This window comes from Nanorana parkeri, unplaced genomic scaffold, assembly GCF_000935625.1.
Source record: "Nanorana parkeri isolate BGI_ZX_2015 unplaced genomic scaffold, ASM93562v1 scaffold165, whole genome shotgun sequence".
NCBI classification, from domain to species: Eukaryota; Metazoa; Chordata; class Amphibia; order Anura; family Dicroglossidae; genus Nanorana; species Nanorana parkeri.
Genome location: NW_017306433.1, coordinates 633,025 through 647,520, shown reverse-complemented (window position 1 = coordinate 647,520; position 14,496 = coordinate 633,025). Strand labels below are relative to the sequence as shown.

Here is a 14,496-nt window from a genome sequence, read left to right as displayed (position 1 = left end):
TGGTGCTGCCAGTGATGTCATCTTACACATGGATATCGTGAGATGTGCAAGATGAACACGTTTCAGCTAATCAGAGATGTCCAACCTTTGATGGCCACTGCTGAAAGATAAATATTACTGTTTCAATGTGTCCAATATGACTGTTAAGTTTCAGGGTCATGACATAGCTAATAGCAGTTGGCCACTTTCAAGGTCAATCATCCCATCACCTTTAGCACAAGGGCGTAGCAGAACATAAGAGCAGCCTAGTCATCCCATATGTGGCTAGAGAGAGAATAACAATCAGGAGGTTTTTTTCCAAACATCCGCTCAGTTTTCCAAACCTATCAATACACTGAGACAAAAGATTGTACATCCAAACACAAGTGAAGTAACTTGGTATTTACATTCCATTGTAGTTCTAATGAGGAATGCAAAGACCTGTAGATTGGGAAAACAAAACAACCTCTCAACAAAAGAGGAGGATAAATTATATAGATCAGGACTCAGCAGTGTTCATATAAAAACAGAAACTTGGAAACTCTTTCAAGGACACTGAGGTACACATTTTGGACAGAGACGACAACTGGTTCCCAATAGATTTGAAAGTGGCCATCTATGTAAAACTGGAACAATCATTTCTAAAATTGGGTGGGGGCCTTTGACACCATCCATCACCCACATATAAGGCCATTTTAACATCTCTACCGTGGCAATTTGACAACATTTCACACCTTCAGTCATGAAGATTATTTAATTAGAACAACGTGGTTTCACAAACATTCAAACTTTCCATCATGTTTTTGGACAATTAACATCTCCCTTAGGGCATGTTCACACCAGCAGTCCCGACCAACTGCACAGCTGCTAGTGTGCATGTGCCATACAGTGCCAATGCGCTTGATCGAGCTGCATCACACTGGGTTGTTTTTTTAGAACTTTATTAAAATGTCATAAGTGACTTTTCATTAAGTTCTATGGGCTCACTGCGTCACACTGCAGTGCACTTAAAAAAAGTACGGCATGCCGTACTTTTTTTAAGTGCACACCACCCCTACACAGTGGTATGACCTGTCCTCATCCATGACAAGGAAAATGGGATGGGATGCAGATATACTCACCTAATCCTCTATGCCTGTTGACAGCTAGACTAGCCCCTAAAGCCTCACTCCCCCTCTTCTCTATTGGTCTAAGGTCCTGTGAGTCATCAAATCCTATAAAGTGTATTGGACATGATGACTCCCCCGAGGGACATTCCATCGCTGGAGCAGAGGAAGAAGCGGGTTGCAGTGACCAGTCTAGCAACCAGGCGGCTTTGAGGTTCAGGTGAGTATATCTTTATAATTTTCATCCCTAGACGAAAACAAGCGCTTAACCCTTGAGGTGCGGGAGTAACCCCGCTGCAACGGTTAAGTATATTTCTGCCTGGAGTTCTCCTCTAAAACATTCCATGGTGACTGGATTAAGGTGAGTTACCCATGTGGCTATAAATGCTGGAGTATGTTCCTGACACTCATTAATGCTGAAAAAGCTGATTGGATAGCAGGGAAATGTCTTTAAAATGAAAGAACAAGTCCAGTTAAATCTGACTACTACTACTAGCATTACTGTTCCAACAGTAGTGAAATAAGTGGACATACCAGATGCACAAATTATTCAGTAATTTTCTGGCTACTTTCACTAATCTGTATCCACCCCTTGAGCTATGTAAATTGAAATAAACCCTTATTTAGCAATAAGGTAGTTTTAAATCTGCTTGGTAGCATTGATATTTAACACACAGTGACCTAATACTATACAGACTACAGTCTTGAATAGTCCACCAAAATGTGTCCAACTCAGTGAACTTATGTCAATATATATATGAACTTAGGCCAATATGTCATTGGCCTTCCACTACACAGGATATTCCCCCCTTCAGTCTATCATGAATGCAGCTGCCAGACTCATTCACCTTACCAACCGCTCAGTGTCTGCATCCCCCCTCTGCCAATCCCTCCACTGGCTTCCACTCGCCCAGAGGATAAAATTCAAAATATTAACAGTCACATATAAAGCCATCCACAACTCCGCCCCCGGATATATCTCAGACCTTGTCTCAAAGTATCACCCTAACCGTCCCCTCCGCTCATTCATTGACCTCCTGCTTTCCAGCTCCCTTGTCCACTCCTCCCATACTCGCCTCCAGGACTTCTCTAGAGTCTCTCCCATCCTCTGGAACTCCTTACCCCAACCTGTCCGTCTATCTCCCACCTTGACTGCCTTTAGGCGTTCCCTAAAGACTCATCTCTTCAGGGAAGCCTATCCCACCTCAACCTAACCACTGAACCTTCACATTCTCACATAATTCATTCCCACAGCTACCTCATGTATCATTTCCCCCTCCTCTTTTAGATTGTAAGCCCTCAGGGGCAGGGCCCTCCTTACCATCTTGTCTTGAATTGTATTGTAACGGTAATGTCTTCCTTATATTGTAAAGCGCTGCACAAACTGTTGGCGCTATATAAATACTATGTAATAATAATATACAGTAACCTCTCATTTCACTACAATAAACTGATATCCAATTGTCTGCTAGGGATGGGTAAAACTGAGGTTTTGTCAGCAAAAATGCAAAGGTTTGGTAAAAAGAAAAGAAGAAACAGAGTGGGCAAAAAAGATAAAAGCAATAGTACACAAATAACCGTCCTTTCACGTCTTCCATTAAATCATACCACACAATTATTACCTTTTCTATCACTTGTCCCTCCTACTAGATTGTAAGCCCTCACGAGCAGGGCCCTCCAAACCCTCCTTTATTGAAACTGTATTGTAACTGTACTGTATCCCTTTATTTTATAAAGCACTGCGCAAATTTTGGGCTATGGAAATCCTGAATAATAATAGTGACCAAATACACATAAAAAAAAGAACAAAGACATATCCAACCACCATGCATTTCTTCTTGGCTGTTTGCTACAGCCTTGTTTCTGATAATATGAAGCTGCTAACATGTGTTCTTATGTACATACAGTACATGTAGAATGTAATGATAGTACAACACAAAATGACACAAAGCTATGCTTTAATCAAATGTCTATTATCAAGTAGAGGTTCAGCAGTATATTAGTAGTAGTAGAATATCTTCATTATATTATTACAGTTCTACACGTCTATGTGTTGCAGATTCTTACTTTATGTACTAGACTTGTACCTTTTTAAAAACTCTTCAAATAAAATGCGGTGAGAATATCCTTGTCTCCGGATGTTAACAGTCTCCAGAATGCCTGTATAACGCAGTTGCATAAGCACTCGATCCCTTGAGAACTTCATCGCTTCTCGATCATCATTCGGTTTGATGCAGCGCACAAAGTGGGGCTGTCCAACCACCATTTTTGACAAAAGATCCATTAAGGAGTACTAAACAAAAACAAGCCCAAAACATTGGAATACATAAGTAAAATGATAAGATTGTAATGTATATGTGAACCCACCCAATTTAGTGCCATCTTTTCTATGTAAACCCAATTGCTAAAATGTTACATAATCATTACCATATTAATGTCATTTCAAAAAATTATTTTAAAGATATTTCATTATGCAGATTTCATTAAAAGATAACTTGGTGATTCTACCATAAAGATCCTTGTGCACTTCATGTTATTGGGTGAAAACATTCTGTCACTGTCTCCCAGTTGTTCTCTTGCATTGTCACTCTGTCAAATGCTCTTTCCATGGAGACTACAAGTGGCCAAGTTTGCCAACCTTACACAGGCATGTACCACTGTTGTCACCACAAGAAAACCACTAATTCCACACCATATGCACCCCACATAGCACTTAAAAAATAAAGAAATTCAATGAGGTCAGTTCACACCAGTGCGCTGTGTTGCGTAGAGATGTGCTAAAAAAAGTAAAGCATGCTCTATTTTTTTCAGCTTACAGCATTACAACGCGCATCAAAGTGCGCAACCGGGCATTTGTGCAATGCAACACGCAAAAAAAAGCATATGAAAAGAATAAGAAGGATATGACCTCACAGGGAATGTTAAAAAAAAATGCAGATTACAATGCATGTTGCAAACTCAGCTCAATGCACCTGTGTTAGGACATGCAAAATGGTGTGGAAGACCCTAAAAAAGACATGCAGTTATCACTAGAGTGCATGCGTTCATGTGGACAGAATGCAGCTGCAGGGAGACTGCAGAACAACAGTGCTGATATGCAACAAAGAATGTGAAAACAGCATTATATTTATAAAACATGACTATTGTTTATTATACAAAGTGATGCCATTCAGTTCAGCTACTTTAATTGTGTAACTTTATAACAAGTACAAATTTGGGCATAAACTATTCATAGAGCAGAATAAAACAAAGGCAGTGTGTAAATATATTTATTGACATTTTAATGTCTGTGACACAATGCTACTTTTAAACAATCCTAATACATAAAACCAGTATCCTTCTCAAATAAATTAGTGTCACATAATATAAATGTTATTTCCAAAGCTCTAGGGAGTTTAATTAACTAAATTAAAGCAATGCAATTTTTCCTCCATCTGAAATTGCATGTTTAGGCTAAATTGATTTACGTATGCCTGTGTGACATCTTTACAAATGGTTTAACTAATGCAAGGCTTACATTGTCTAATACAAATGGGACTGCAAACATTTACTACTGAATATACCTGTGAAAAACATACCGTATATACTCGAGTATAAGCCGAGATTTTCAGCCCATTTTTTTGGGTGAAAAGTGCCCCCCTCGGCTTATACTCGAGTCAGCGTTTACGGTAAATGGCAGATAGGTACAGTTTGTGTTGGCACATTTTAAAATGCAATTGTGTTTTTAAAATTGTTAAAATTATAGTTTGCATAATTTCCATGTGTTTATTTTGCTCTTGGGCTGATTCATAACAACTGGTGAAAAGAGGTACAGAATTGGAATGGTTACTAAAAGCAACCAATCAGGTTTCACCTTTCATTTTAATAAAACAATTTACAAGAATTCCAATTAGCCTGTTATTAACAAACTCAATTTTTTCATTAAAGTGCATGAAAAATAAAAAAAATATACATTTGGTTTGACCATTTGAGATTAGATACACATCAGCAGGACATAAGCTTACCCTAAAATATGAAGCCACTGTTTGCCTTTTCATATTGGTTGTTTCTTCTGGATGTCTCATCATTTCCATAGTGTCTACCTAAATTCAAATATAAATACATATTTATATAATGTGCTCAAATATTATAGCTAGGTTTGACTTTCCCGATCTAACACTTAGAGCAAATACATGTGAAGTCTATCTATCTGTGGTCTATAGAATCCAAAACTTCCTGGTTCAAAAAGTTTAATAAAGCACAATGCATAAGCATTATAAGAAGTAGGACTTTAAGAAATCTATTACACTCACAGAAAGAATTTCAGCAGTATGAAATAGAATGTAAAATGTATTTCTAATGAGCTACAGCTAGACATGCACAAGTGGATGTTTCTGTCATCTCCTATATTGCCATACTGCCTTGTCCTGCTGTCATCATCTCTATAAATCAGTAACTGAATGTAGATTATGTGTAGTTAAATACCACACATTATATACTGTTAAAGATTAGTCTTTCTTTCAAAAAATAAGGTTAACACTCTATATTATATATTTTCTTCATCATTCATGTCTCCAAATCTTCAGGTTTAATGATCTTACAACAATTGAGACCAGTGGGTTTAGGAGACAGGAGCTACATCAACTTGTGCTCCAAAGAAAGTCAAGACAACTTCAGATCAGGTTCAAAGAGTAAGCTGGCCCCCCACAATTTCATTAAAGGAGTTTTCTAGTAGTAGTTACTAGTAGTTACTAGTAGTTGTGAAAAGTCTTTAAACATTTAGTGGAGGAGGATTTGAGATCCTTGGAATTTAAACATATGAAAAACAAAATGCATATTAATACAGGTATAAAATCCCTGGAGGATAGAAAGGACATTGTGATTAGACCAGCGGACAAGGGAGGGGGGGTAGTTGTGCTGAGTAGAGAATTTTATGAGGAGGAAATGTTAAATATTTTACAAACTAAAGATACATACAAATTACTAAAAAAGAACCCAGTATATGAATATAAAAAAGAGTTAGTATTACTTATTAACAGAGGATATAGAAAGGAGTTATTAACCAAGAAAGAAAGAAACTATCTCATACCATCAACATGTAGAACACCGGTAATATACTTTCTACCAAAGATTCATAAAGACAAACAAAAACCCCCGGGGAGACCAATTATCAGTGGCATAGGCTCTTTAACGGCTAGACTAGGTGAATACATTGATCACTTTTTGCAACCTTTGGTATGCAAAACTGAGGCTTATATCAAGGATAGCAGAGATGTGCTCAATATTATTAATGGATTAGATTTGAAGGAGGACACAATCATGGCCACGATTGATGTCACTTCCCTATACACAAGTATACCCCACCAGAACGGCCTAGAAACAATTAATTTAGAACTACAGGGAAAAGCCATAACCCCATAGTTCTCCTTTAAGACTCATCTCTTCAGGGAAGCCTATCCCACCTCAACCTAACTACTCAACCATCACGTTCTCAAACAATTCATCCCCACACAGCTACCTCCTCATGTATCACTTGCCCCTCCCTTTTAGATTGTAAGCCCTCTTGAACTGTATTGTGATTGTAATGTCTTCTTTATATTGTAAAGCGCTGCACAAACTGTTTTCGCTATATAAATCCTGTATAATCATATTAATAACACTTATATTGACCTTAATACGCCCAGCATTTAATTGAGGTGGTAGGGATCTCGAAGCTGCTGTCACCCGTGCTCTTGATTGAGCCAAGTTACCTGCAGAAAAAAAAAGATGATTTATTTATTCTATTCATTTATTTGGTCCCAGAAATAGTGCAGCACTTTGCACCCATAGGAACTTGCAATCTAATGTCTCCCATTGCAGTTACCCCTGTAAAAATACATGCATTAAGGACTATTTTGGGTAAAAAAACAATTAGGCTACTGATATACTTTTTGGTGTTGTAGGAGGAAACAGGAACGCTTTGAAGAAACCTTTACAAACATGGGAAGAACATACAAACTCCATGCAGTTAGTGCCCTTGTAAAGAATTAGACCTAGGAACACAACAACATAAAGAAAGAGTGCTGAACTCTTATGCTGGCCATACATGTGGCAATTGTGCAGCAATTTGTAAACTTTCTATCAGTTTTAACTTGAGAAAAACAATAGAACTGAACAGCCCAGAGTAATTTGCCAACCACAGTTTCAATTGTTTCCAGGTTTTGTGTGGTCAAAGTTTGCACCCTTACTAGGTACATACTAAGTAATAGGTGCTACAACTTACTCCGGTGCTATTTCTCACAGCCTTATATTTACAAGCATGGGCAGTAAAGAATTAACTATAGTTTATGATTTTGTGTATTCCTTATTGTTTCAAAAACTCATATTTTGGTACAGGCAAAGTTTGGTTATACAATATATCACAGGGAGGGTGCAAAGGATCTGATGTATGTAAAATGTAAAGTTTGTAAAAATTCTTCTTGTCCAAAGTAGACAATTAGCTTCCAACGGTCATTTTTGCAGCTCTGTTTTAAAGATTAATCAGGGAATCTGGATGCTTTTGGCAACACAATTTAAAAAAAAAAATACTTTATTAGACTTTTCATACATCAGGCTTTTTTTTGCAAATAATTTTTTTAAGCAGTAAATGTTTATTAAGGTTTTCATAATGCAGAGCAGAGGGAAAGCATTGAGAAAGGCAGGATCACATCATGACATACAATAAGGTTTACAATGTAGCAAATAAGCAATTATGGTCAGGCTGGTGAAGATCATGTAGAACAATAAAGCACTTTACATATATCCTGCGTGAATGTCATTGAGGAACACACACCCTCTATATACTTGGGGGATAGAGTGTCACTGAGCGATCTGAAGGAAAGCAGGTAGGTAGGTCAAGGTGGGGTAAGTAGGGAAAGAGTTTAGAGAGGTAGTCTAAAGCAAGGTACAAGATAAGAGAAGACAGAAATATAAGAGTAAGAGGGAGAAAAGAGTCCAAATGAGGGAAATAGACAATGCCGGCTGTGTAAGAATGTACTGAGGTGGTCAATATCTCTCGAGTCCGAGTAGAGCCCAAGGAGCCTACCCAGGCTTTTTTGCATATTGTATTGCAAACATGATCCACTGAATAGAATCTATGTACTCTTTGAGGTTACTAAGGCCCAAAGCAAAGATATGGTCTAAGCAGTGTTCTGCAGTTGTAATCTATAGAATATGATAGAAACAAAAGTCAATATTATAAACATTTGTCCCGCACTCTGTGGTAGTAGATCATTACACAAGTAACAAAAGACACGCATGGGCAAGACCTGTACTGAAGTTATTGTCAACATTCTATGTCTATCCTGAGACACTGGAGAAAGCTCACTGAGCCTAAATGGTTATACAACACTATAACATAACATGTTTCCTAAATTGACCTCTAATGGAAAAAATTAGCTGTGCATGTAATGGGTCTTATTTTGTAACATGGTACAAAGATGTACACAGGGCCATCCCTATAATGAGGTGGCATCTCTTAGGGTCACAGGAAGGGGGGGGGGGGGTGTAGGCAGAGCGGCATGGTCACTCTGCTGCGCAATGTTTTTCCCCTTTCCAGCCAGAGTGTCCCAGGTTGCTGCGAGCCTAGCAGGGAGATGTGTAAGGGCCATACACATCTCCCCACCCAGCTCTTAGCAACCTTGGATGCTCTGGCCAGTGCCCTGCCCAGCCCAGCTCTCGACAACCAGTGACATTATTGATCGCCAAGAGTTGGACGGGCCAGAGCAGCGGCGTTACTCCTGCACACCTATCTGCCTCAGGCGGCAAAAAGGATCGGGACAACCCTGGGTGTGCAGAAACATGTTGTAACCATTTAGATATTACCTTTTAGGTTTAGTGTAATCAGAACAGTTAATGATGACATCTGATTGTTTTCTGTAGATTACAACAAATTGGCATTCCTAAGCAATGCAAAGTCACAAAGTTACTGAATGTTCTTTTATGTGAAAAAAAATCAGAAAGGTAAAATAGACCATATGTGTTTCTACGTTTGCAAGTATTTTGGCACTGAAGTAAACTGATGCTCATTGGTCTGAGACCAACCAACACCATATGTAATAGCATGTTTACAGAAGACGATTAATAATAGGAGCTGAAAAAATGCTGCTTATGCAAATGCAAAGTCTTAATATTTAGAATAAACTAAATCCAAACATAGAAAAAAAACAACTTAATTGCGTCCATTTATGGAAATTTTAATATCAAATTATTTGAATGGTCCATTTTTAATATAGACAAAAACAACCTAACCTTTAGTCCAGCCCCAGAGTACATATTGCTGCATTAGCCAGCAGCCTGTAACACTACATTCCAAAACCAGTAGTAATTTATCTTTGAATTGTATAAATGTCTCTATGATTTATAAGTCTAAATTCTGAAGTCTATATCACCTGTTGTGACATTTAAGTTTTTAAACTTGAAGGGCTACAGGTCTCCTTGAGAACACACCACGATATGTACTTTCAAGATATCTTCTGGAGCACCCCAGGACCCTTGAATCCCAGAGTGTTCTATTATGCATGTCTGTCTTCCTAGGATCCCTCAGCCACTTTTGATCAGTGAGGACGCCCATCATAATTATGGACCAATGGAGAAGTACAGGAAATGGAGGGCCTATGCTTAGATTCTGGAGTTGAAGTTAATATTTGCATAAAGTTACAGTGGGTCCCAGAATTTGGGACTCTCAAAAGGTACAGTTAAGCACCTTCCAATGCCTGTTTGTCATGCTATCAGTTTAAGAGGGTGAATGTCATGACAGGTTTACTTTACTTTTTAGACTGAACTGAAATGTTTAGATGTGTCTGGAGTTCTTCTTTAAATAGAGCACAGTGTCTGCGTTGTCTTCCACTAATTTCAGTTCCACCCCCAGCCTGGCCGTATCATGATGAATCTCCTTGTAAAATAACTATTTACAGAAATATGAGTGACCTTACCCTGAAGAGGAAGTATTGTGCTGAATTCATCTGTTAGATATCCAAGTATATTCTAAAGTTTGTAAGAAGTTTAACACAAGATGTCCAAATGTTTTCCCTGGCTATAGCTTCAGAGGCTACGCTGTGATTAATAGCATTGTGAGAAGCCTTTGAAGCAGGATTGGTGACATCAAAGTCCTAATTCTTGGGTGGCAGGATTTTTATAATGAATAGGAAGCACTTTAACACGTTTCAAAAGGATTTAAAACATGAATAAACAATAGAATTATGCAGATGTACTGCACACCTTGCCATAACAGACCTCAGATTATATATGAATTTATTTAAATGGAGTATGTTAATACTCTGCAACGCTGAATATTTAGACACGTGCAAAGAACCATTAAATGAGTGCCTAATTGTGTAGGTTATATAACAGCTGTTACAAACACAGTAAGTAAGGTTGACAAAAATGAAAAGAATCAAGTTCAACCTCTTGTGATTCTACTACTGTTGTAGTACTGAGTTCACAGTAAGGCAAAGGAAAACCCTAGTGAAGCAGCTACCAATTTATCCTCACAATGGGGGAAATCTAGAATTCAGTGATCAATTATCACATTAATTAACCATGGCAATTATAGCTAAAGAAGTCCTTTCTGGTAAGAAAGACATGCAGTCCATATTTCCGTTCCCTAATGCTGTTGACTATTACCATCTGCTTTGGCAGGGAATTCCAAAAGTGTGATCACCCTTAAGGTTAAAGTATATGTAAACCCAATCGCTAAAATCTCATATAAGCTTTAACATGCTCATGTAACTTCAAAAGTCATTTTGCAGTTTTTTGTTTTTTAAAAAAATCTGCTGCATTAAAATAATACCTGCTGATCCTGCCATTGAGTTGCTTGTTCGGCCACTTCCTGTTATAGGATGACAACTCTCTGTCCTTGTCTCACAGTTCTCTTCCTGCCTTGTCACCATGTCAAACAGGCTTCAGATGTAGCCCGCAACTGGATGTTTCAACACATATTACTGAGGCATGGTGCACTATTGCCACCATCAGAGAGCCCACAGTGAGCAATGACATGCAGCTATTGACTGAGTATGTAATCATTATTAGAAGACATGTACGGTTCGTTTAGTTCCGAATCGAAATTGGGACAAATGTTCCGAAATTTCTGATCCCAATGCCACTTGAATGTGTCCGAATACGAATTTCGGATGCGTCCGAATTTCCGTCAAAAACAAAACTGAATCGGACATGTGACTTTTCTGGCCAATCAGATGTGTTTTTTGGTTTAATGTATACGAATGGGTCTGAACACGAAATTGTCTTTACGGCAACATGGGAGCTGTGTACAGTATATACATATATTACTAAAGCTGAGGCTCCTAGACCCGAATGGCATTTGGGATCCCAATTTCTGAATTGCATTCGGGAGCACACGAATGCCATTCAGGTCTGGGAGCCTCAGATTTAGATATATATGTATATGGCTCCCAGACCCGAATGGCATTCGGGAGCTCCCAAATGCAATTCGGAAATTTGGATCCCGGATGCCATTCGGGTATAGGAGATTCAGCTTTATTATTAATATCTGTATATGGTTTTCTGTGGTAGTTGCAGCGAATATTCGTATGTAAACTCATCCAAAACGAATAAAATTTGGATTTCGTCCAAATCCGAAACCCAAACCGAATCCCAAATCACGAAATAACGAAATATCCGAACCGAATTTTACCACAGGTTACATGTCTAATGATTAGATGTAGCTCTTGTAGTTAACCCCTCCTCCACTGTCATTTGGCCAGGCCCCCTGCTGGACTCTCCTACACCTAAAGCAGTCCTAGTTACAGACATTGTGTAAACAGAGCCTATAGTATATGCTCACACAATCCAACAATTTTTGAAAATAGCTAGTCAAAACATAAAATAGAAAATGTATATAATGTGAAAAAGCCCCTCCAACACATATATAGTTTACATTCATTTTATTTAGAAGCTTTTATTTTGCAAATTGACAGTTGGAGAATCACCAGATGCACTATATCCTTAATTAAGTGCCATGTCAGACAGGCAATTTTGTAGCGGCGATTCCTTGTCACTCCAAATCGCTAATGCCGGGGATTAACAGCGATTTGTATCTAGCAACGTAATAAATATGGTCACTAAGAAGCGATTTTTCGCAGCTTCAGGTCAAACTCATGCTACAATATTACATTGGCATTTTCTGCTACAAATTTCTTGCCTTCAGCAATTTGTAGCGAAGCCATAGAGGGGAATGCAGAGCGACTGTCCCTGCAAACTTGATGCCAACAAAAAACAATGTACAAACCCAATCACTGAGTGACTGAGCAACAAATCACTGTAAAATTACCAAGCTAGCAAATCCATAGAAGAAAATAAAATGTAGTGAGCAAGAAATTGCTTACAATAGAAATAGAATTCTGCAAATAAATTGCCAGTCTGACATGGCCCTTAGTCTCACCAAACCTAGCTGCTTATTTAACACATATCCATAGCAAAGATGTGTGCTCATTTAACATGAAGTGATAAAGAGTTTCTAATTTCTGCTCACAATGTTCCTAACAGTTAGTTGTTGCATTAAAACTAATCGAATTGCGGACAAGACTTGCTGACTTGACTGAAATTCAACCAGTGAGTGGACCCGCCGACACCCTTCTGTTTAACAAATTCCTTTTTTCAACTAAATTTTGTCAAAGGAGCAGGTTAAAAAATTCTCAGCTGAATAGTAATTGCAACCAACCAGCTGATGTCAATGTGCAAGTATACTGACAGTGGCACACCCGCCACTGACAGAATGCAATATCCTAGGTAAGGGGGCTACCCATAAGTATGTGACGAGCTTAACATATACACCAAAAAACCCTAAATTTATAAAAGTGTTGCTCTGGCCGGAATGTGACTTGAGTTATCTATGCTTGTCAGTCATACTGTAAAACAAATAATAGAACCTGCAAAAAATAGTACATAAATCACAACCTGCATCCAATGGGTTAAATGTACAGTATATAAAGTCTTCAGCAGAGCATTCTGTGTGACTGGATTCCCCAACATACACAAAGCTTTTCTGTCTAAAAAGCGATTTTTCCAGCTCACTGTGTCTGATACCCAACAGCAAACAGCTAATGATTTTTCTCATTTCTAGGGAGTATCTGCATGGCGGTCAGCAGCAGAGTGTAGAAATGCAAGAGAATCTCTTTCTGAAGATATGTAACTTTGAGAGATAAAACATTTGTAATGCATGGCGTTCATGCTGGAAGCTATCTACAAAATCTGAAAACTTTTGACTAATTCTGGTAGGACCCAAATGTAGTATGTAAGCAGAAAAGACTAGTATATTTCATTGCAGATGCCAGGAAACTATGCATTGCAGATTACAAGATCCTCACTAGACTCCAAAGTTGATATTACACTAGATGTTAGAACCAGAGGAATTAAGAAACTTTTATCATCTAGGGGGAGAAGTAGTCAACTCAGTAAATACGGGGGCTTAAAGTGACACGCTGTCCATAGACTTACCTTGTGTCTCTCCTCGTCTCCCGGCTGAAAATCTGAGCTGCGCAGACGCCGCCCCAAGATCCTTTGCGGCCGCCCGAGATTTTTCAGCTTTTCGGACGTGAGCGTGCGGCGAAGACACAGGTAAGTTTTAACCTGTTGTAAAACTTTTATTTTTTTTAAAGGTTTTTTTCCATATACCTACTGCTTGCTAACTGAGGGTTTAATAACCCTTTAACTATTTATTAGGATGCCATTAATGGGCTAATAAAACAAAAACATTCTACCTTTATTTTAGACAAACCAGTGTCTTTAATACAATATTGTTTTTTTGAGGAGTTCTCTCCCCCAGCTCTTTTCCTGATTGGGTATGTGACTAACTTTGGCTGATTGGTTAAAGTGTAAAATTAGATTTTGAAACTTACTATAACACAGTGAATTGTAAAATATTATATGGAATGTGCGTTATACTGCTACCTATTGGACTTTTGGATATTGGCAAAGCCAAAGGCTGTTGAAGTGACATTAAACCCTCAGATTTTTTAACATAAAACAATACTGTAATGTGTGCCTTACTGTAATCCATGGTTGTTTCCCTTCTCTTTGCTGCTCTTCCTTTTCAATCCTCATGTCTTTTCATGCTTGGGGAGAACTTCCCTTTGCAGCTCAGGGCCTCTTCCTGTAGTGCTGGCTCAGGTTACAAACGTACACACAGACACCATGTATCCATTCCTGAGACAAGGCAGTCTGCTGCAAAACAGAAGTTCTGCCCAGCATGAGAACAGATACAGATTTAAAAGGAAGAGCAACAAAGAGAAGGGAAACAACCATGGATTACAGTAAGGCACACATTACAGTATTGTTTTATGTTAAAAAATCTGAGGGTTTAAGTCAACCCTGCATAACCCTGCCATGGCTCAGTTTTGTGAGCTAGCAGTACATAAGGCCAATAACACAGAGGGGCAGGATCTGTGTCCCTCAATGG

General features: G+C 38.5%; 1 protein-coding gene across 1 annotated transcript in view; it reads right to left on the bottom strand.

Annotated features, from left to right (window-relative positions):
- Positions 1–14,496, bottom strand: part of MYO3B (myosin IIIB) — a 207,224-nt gene that overhangs the window by 42,438 nt on the left and 150,290 nt on the right. The window contains exons 24-26 of the mRNA XM_018554563.1: positions 6,735–6,814; positions 5,090–5,167; positions 3,173–3,378 (exon numbers count right to left, since the gene is read on the bottom strand). Coding sequence (XP_018410065.1) covers positions 3,173–3,378; positions 5,090–5,167; positions 6,735–6,814 — 364 coding nt within the window. The remainder of the gene's footprint in view (positions 1–3,172; positions 3,379–5,089; positions 5,168–6,734; positions 6,815–14,496) is intronic.